Below are 6,872 nucleotides of genomic sequence, written 5' to 3'. Positions count from 1 at the left end.
CTTCTAAACCGTTGTACTTACGGGAAAATTGCATAGGACCTTTCTTGTAGAGGACGACGAGATCTACAATTTCCATGTAAAATTATTTCGCTAGCATTAATAGTTTACGAGTAATTTGCAAAAAACTGTTTTTTCGTTTTTCGTCAATAACTCGTAAACTATTGATGCTAGCGAAGAATTTTTATACGGAAATTGTAGATCTCGTCGTCCCCTACAAGAAAGGTCCTATGCAATTTTCCCGTAAGTACAACGGTTTAGAAGTTATTGAGGAAAAATGAAATTTTTTTCCAAAAGTTCGCCGTTTCGAGGCTGGGATGGTCGGATTTTGTCAACATCAATAAAATGCCAAATAATCATATGTAACTTGTTAAATACTCAAGTTAGAAGAAAAATTCATAGAATCTTTCTTGTTGAGGACGTCAGGGCTTATAATTTCTGTATAAAATGCTTTCGCCAGCGTCAATACTTAATTGGATATTTCCTTCTATACTTTTTAGCACGTAGCTATTTATTATTAGCATTATTCTTCCGACGTCTGATTTCTTTTTAATTATACGAAATGCGTTTTTCTAAGGTACATAAACTTTTGGGATTGATTGTATAGCCAATACATCCTTAAATTCGAAAAAGTTCTACAGATCAAGCGTAACTTCTTCATCCTGGAGAATTCACGAGAGAGGAACCCTGCGTTCTGCTCTTTCGATTTTGTTATGCATCGTCAAAATATATTTTATAATGCATTTGAATCTTTGAGACGAATTAAATATAAAGATGGCAATCGGTGGCGAGAGGATTTTGACGATGCTCCGGCCGACTGACTTTAGCATAGTTCTCGGGCAAGAACAAAAGGGGATGAAGCATTATGGGCTGGCGGAGGAGCCGGCCATCCGGTTTCATTGCGGTTCCGTCTGTCCTCTGACGTTTCCACGGCAACCTGGATTGCGTATCTCGGCCGCGGTCCTCCTCGTAGTAGTCTTCGTTGCTGTGGTCGTGTTCCTCGTCGACGTTCAACCCCTGAGGTTGCCTCGCGCTCCTCTCGCCCTCCCCTCGGTTCGACGCCGGGGACGCGGGCTGGATACCGTAATTGTAACTTCATTTGAGGCTAATTTCGACCGAGGAGGGTATGATGAAACGCGGTAATAATCGTGTTATCCAGACAAAGGACGGTTATGGATACGCGCCGCCGCGGCTCTCAGCGTGTACCATCATCCCCGGATCCTCCGGCCAACCCCGAGGGTGCTCCCGCTTTTACGTAGGAGGGGTCTATCCGCTCGTTCTGCAAATATGGCTGCTTTAACGAAACTTCACCACGGTGCACCATATTGTTTCCCTCCGACCTCGTGTGCGGCTTTTAACTCAACATTATATACCGTCGTTCTCGCTGCTCTTTCATTCTCGTCTCCCGTTTCGCCTCGACCTCGCGTCGAAACGTTCTGTTCTTAATTCCACGAGCGCGCCAATGAGCGTGCTGTCGTCTATTTGGTTAATTTCGAATCTCGTTTACTATTGTAGGCTCTTAGATTGTTCCGTAACAGCACAGTGTAGGATAATGTAGTAAGATATTGTACGAGTATGGTAAATGCCAGTCGGAAGCGCGAAGAACATTGTAAGTAATACGGGCGGCCCGATAACGACGGCAAAGTCTAACGTCCGAGACTTGCTGCGTTTTCGGGAACGTTTTTAGGACAGTACAGCTCTGGACGAGAAAGAAGCTGGTCGCGACGAGTCGGAATCCGATTAAATATATATCGTTAATATACTTAACGCAGTGTCGGTCCTGATTTCTTTCCACACTATGAAAAAAAAAGGAGAAGAAGTGGTCCCTCTTCTGTGGGAATGCAAGTCAGTACGAATGATGATTCGTCGAGAGGGAAGAGGTTTCCCGAGTCGATGAAATGGTAAATAAGGCAGTCGGGTAGGCAGGCGTTATTTATGGGGATGTAATTTAATAAGCGAAAGATGAACAAGGAGATGCCGGTGACGCGGAGCGGAAAGCCGAAAGTGGCATGAAAGTAGCAACCGTCCTATTGGCCACCCTTGTCTCTGGCGTCGCGGAGAACAACCGGCCATATGGCTCCTCCGTGCTCCTGCGCCGACCTCGCGCCATTCCCGAGGCTTCCGGGGGTGTGAAATGATATGGAAGTAATGGAGAGCAGCCCCGGTGGCTGCCGTGCCGGCTCCTCCACGGGAGATTGACCCGCCGCGATACCAGAAAAAGGAGACCGTTCGCGATGACAGATTGATACAATTCCATCGAGAGAGATTCCGCGCGACAGATTTCCTACCAACTGTTGTTGCTCCGCTCGGTCATTACGTCGAATTAAAGTAAAGGGGAGGGAATGATGAATCGGTCTCGATCCCGATTCGAAAACTGTTCACCTGTTACCCGAGCTGAGGAACGTAAGAGTGAGAGAAGAATGGGTACTATCGAGATAACGGTTTAGCAAGTTTTTTCTTGGATGATCCACGGATGGAACGACAGGAAGTCAAGGGAGTAATCCTCCCTTAGCCCTGGTGTACACTATCGACTGGAAGCCGCAAGAAAGGGCGAACGCGGTAGGTACACGCGAGACCGTGACGTCTCGGGGGTCGTTCGTTCGTAGAAGGAGGCTGTGAAGCCGGCATAAAGCCCTTGGGCGAACCTCGCTCCTTATCGATCTGCCTCTGAGACTTCCTCCGCGGTCGAAAGGAGGAAGCCGTTTCTCGGGGAGAAACACTGGAGGGAAAGAGAGAACGGGAAAGCCGGTTGAATGTATATGTGTGCAAGATAGACCTCGACCGAGAGCCGGCTACTCGAGCGTGACTCCGCAACCGAAGCCGAGCCTATCAATATTTCCTCCCGAAATACGCGGTACCATCGCTACAATTTTTTTTCTTTCGTCTTCCACTCGTCCGAACCGTCGATTTTTAATAGAACAGAGGAAAGAAAACGTTTAAATAAAACGGAAGACGCGCACGGTACCCTAAAAGAGGAGGAAAAAGCAGAAAGATTGCTCGGTTGATTCAGCAAAGTAGAAACAAGCCTTGAAGGGTTCCAATCTTGGCCAGGTTTTTCGTCCGTTCCCCTCTGATCCCGGCCTCATACTCGGGATATATATCTGTTATTTTTCGCGAAAGCCACTCCATTATTTCGCTCTCCTCGGCCAGTGCTTTTTTACCGGCTGGTCACCACCGTTTCCTTTCTCTTCGCTTCTCCGTGTCCACTGTTCGCGGCTGGTCTCATTCCGGAGTGCCTCGGCAAAAGCAGGACAATACATTATATTAGCCGTATCATTATTTCTCCGTACGAAAGCTAGCCCGAAGCTAGAAAAACCGAGACACGCTCATAATGGGAGAAATCCCGGCGTGCACACCCTAATATTCCTGCTATTTCTTTCCGTCCCAGAAATCGTTGCTCTCCTCTCTTTCCGCGAGGTCAAACGTTTCGCGATATCCACGATGTCCTTTATAATTCGTTCGGAGAACATACGTGCAGTTCGTAGTTTGAATTTAATAAAGATTCCCTCTTCGATCCTCCCCGTTGGGACGATCGATTCTCGTATGAACAATCACTTGGATTGGAGGGCGCATTTTCAGCGGAGCATCGGTTCTATCCATTGCTCGGCGAGCGGAAATACATTTACCTATACGTAGAGAGGCCGAGAGGTTGCGGGCTCGATCGTACGTGAGCGGGTAAAGGTAGAGCGGATAGGTGCATGTAGGTGGGTACGTAAGTATCCGCGGGGTAAGTTTTTCCAGGCGATCTGCTCTCCGGATTCAGATCAATACCCGCCATCTGGGCTTTGGGTCGGGGGATACGGACATGGAGGAAAAGGAGAAGGTGGACGAGCTGCAGAGAAGGTCGGTCGGGTGCACGAGCGAGATAGAAAATTGAGAAGGTGGAGGAGTCACTCGAGCAACAAGCCACCGCCGCACCCTCCGCTGCAATCCTAGACACATCGAAAACCTCGACCAGAAAGCAATTCCTGTACCTTACATACGCCCACGTTTCACGCTGCCTTGACTATCGCGACACCGTCGAATCGATGGAATGGAAATATGTTCGACCGGTCCTTGACTCTCGGAAATTTTCAATCGAGTATCGAAACAGCGACGACGAGATACGAAAAATTGAAGTCGTCGCTCGACGTCGAAATTCCTTGTTTTTGTTGAAATGCTTTGGGTGACGAGCGATTTGCGTGCGTATCCATTAACACCCGTGGCCAACGGGAAATCGTGTTAGTGGATTTCACTCGCGGCAGCCAATTCTAGCCACATTACGCTCGATTACATTATCAGACCTGGTGAGGGGCGCGAGACCCGTAGAGGGTGCGAGGAAACGATGAAGTGGCTGCGTACGGATGAAGCGGGAGATAAGGTCTTAAGTAGCGACTGATTAAATCTCGGGACATATGTGTGGCGATCAATGGTACTCCGGTGGTCTCTTTCTCTCTCTTCTCTTTTCATTGTCCCTGCTAGGATTTTCTGTTGCTCTTACAAGGGGGGATTCACTCGTTCAGTTTGCGCGGTGCTGATACGCTGTAATGCCGTCTCATGGGAGTTCCACTCGAGAGTTCCATCCCTTTACTCGTGTTTCTAGCCACGCCAACCCTCTTTCACCCCGATCTACTCTGGCCGACGTAAAAACACTTGAATTAATCGGCCCATTCCCGAAGGAACCTGCGAAAGGTCAATAGGATCGGACCGGGTGCACGCTTATCTCGATGCACGGCCCGGGGGTGATTCTCGACTCGTCGGACGACTAATCGGTCCCGTTGGCGATCGAGCATATGCTCGCGCCCCCTTATTCGTTTTCTTCGATCGCCGATAAATTTCTTCTCGTCTCAACGATTAATTCTTAGCAGCCGGTGCAACGATGACAACGTGCTTCGCACCGTTCAATCGCGATCGCTTCAAGCGTCGAACGGTCTGAGAATTTCTATAAAAGTTTTGACTCACCGGTTGATAGAGGACACGGATGGCACGTTGTCCTGCGAGCAAATGCCCTCGGCGAGTAATCGGTCCCTGATCTCCCACGCGAACATCGTCGGATTATCCCTCTTGTAATTAGCGATCGCCTCGACGACCGGCGGCGTCGCTACCTTAGGCTTGGACCCGCCTATGACTCCAGCCTTGAAGCTGCCGGTTTCGTAATACCTGCGGACAAGAAAGAAAAATATCTGTGTCGCGATTCTATTACGGTCGACCGCGTGACTTTTCAGAATCGTTGACCATCTACTGTTTCCGCGACGTAGACGCTCTTACGATCGATCAGAGAAATTCGAGCCTGAAAGGACGACTTGGCCGCGTCCTTTTTTCCCCTCGGTCGAATGGCATCAAAGGGAAACGAGGTAGGGAAACACGGGAACGGTCGTTTTTCCCGCGACCAACGCCGGATAACGAAACGCCGTCCAGCGGCGCGTCAACGACCGGCTGTTTTAAAACAAACGGCCTCTACCTCTCGGCACTCTCTCTCTCTCTCCTATTTTATTCAGCGTACGCGCACGCGATGCCCAATCGCGATTCTCCCATCGTGAACGCGCCCTTTGTGTCTAATTAGTTAAATAATATCTTCGCTGGTGCGCTTAAATTCAATTACGACCGAAAGCCCGCAATAATGGTCCGCTTGTGGGCCGCCTTGATGGATGTGGGTCCGCCGCCGGCGTCGACTCATGCCCGTTCAAACTGCCGACGCGCACCAATTTTCTGCGCGTCACCGTTCCTCTCCTTGTTCGTCGTACGTCGAAAAAATATATGGCTCGGTGAAAAATGTATCGCAAAAAAATATGGAAACGTTCTTTATGGAATTATTCTGTTCGGCTCGTTAAATCGTGTCGCGATCATTGGACAATGTATCACGACGTTTCACCCTCTGTAAAAGTTGTCCGCGAACCTGTTACAATAGAAGCGTCGGGGGGTTCGAAATTATTATATCTGCCGTAAAACCCTATTACAGGTCCACATGCTACCCCTTCAATCCCTTCGGTTCCGCCCCCGTGAAATACCCATTAAATCGCACGATTTTTGAGACCGTTCACCCCAGCCGCATTAATTTCCCATTTACCATCGTACGAACCGGACTGAATTTTTTTCAAAGACGATCGGGAAACTGTACGATGTTCCAAAGTCAAAGGGGACCTTTCTCGCACAGCTTTCGCTCGCGCTTCCGTTCGGTCCGTGCAGATGCGTCGAAGACGTCGATTCCGCGAAGAAGAGGCGTCGCGACGTATCAGTGGCGCGTGACTGCGTAAAACTCGAGCGTTAACAGCGTCTGGTCGCTCGGCCCGGGGATCGTTTTCGCCGCAGTTTCGCAAGAAAAAGTGGTTGTAAAGTCTGCGGCTTGTAAAGTCGCGAGTGACGCGATAGGAGAAACGAGTTGCGCGTTGAAACGATTCACATGAAAATATAAAAGCGCCCTGGACACTCGCATTACACGTAATCTATATTTAAAGTATGCGTATAAATAGAACCGACGCGGCACGAAATGCTGGCAAAATAAAAGCGTGCCCGATGATTTTTAAATCGCGATCTCGAGAGAGAGAAAAAAAACCGGGAAGTGAGGGTACAAAAAAAGTGGCAGTTGCTCCATCTCGGTCGGCTTAATTTATTCGGACCTGTTTTTTAATAAGCGATTAGGAAATTTCGTTGCGAAACTTCGCCGGCCGCTCAACCGCGCTTTCTTTCTGATTCACACGTCGCTGCAACGCTACTTATCGATCCGATCTCCCGTAAATCAGTTGAAAAATAATGAATTACGACGTTAATATGCCTGTTAATTTCTGTTCATAACACATTGCCGTTAATATCGCCGTGCAATAAATCGCTCATCGGACCGATTCAAATCCCCGTGAATCTACGATCCCAGTTTCCAGTTAATTTCGCTGATTTCCTAT

General features: G+C 48.7%; 1 protein-coding gene across 9 annotated transcripts in view; it reads right to left on the bottom strand.

The window, feature by feature from the left end:
• The window catches only part of sv (paired box protein shaven), a 98,479-nt gene that overhangs the window by 17,115 nt on the left and 74,492 nt on the right, over positions 1–6,872 (bottom strand). For all 9 annotated transcript variants that reach the window (XM_018022405.2, XM_026812558.1, XM_026812559.1 and 6 more), the window contains one exon: positions 4,939–5,136. In XM_018022405.2, coding sequence (XP_017877894.1) covers positions 4,939–5,136 — 198 coding nt within the window. The remainder of the gene's footprint in view (positions 1–4,938; positions 5,137–6,872) is intronic.

Source organism: Ceratina calcarata, unplaced genomic scaffold (genome assembly GCF_001652005.2).
Source record: "Ceratina calcarata isolate Rehan_Ccalc_2016 unplaced genomic scaffold, ASM165200v1 scaffold289.2, whole genome shotgun sequence".
In the NCBI taxonomy this organism is placed as follows: Eukaryota; Metazoa; Arthropoda; class Insecta; order Hymenoptera; family Apidae; genus Ceratina; species Ceratina calcarata.
Note: the sequence above shows the minus strand (reverse complement) of the source record. Positions and strands in the feature narration are given on the sequence as shown.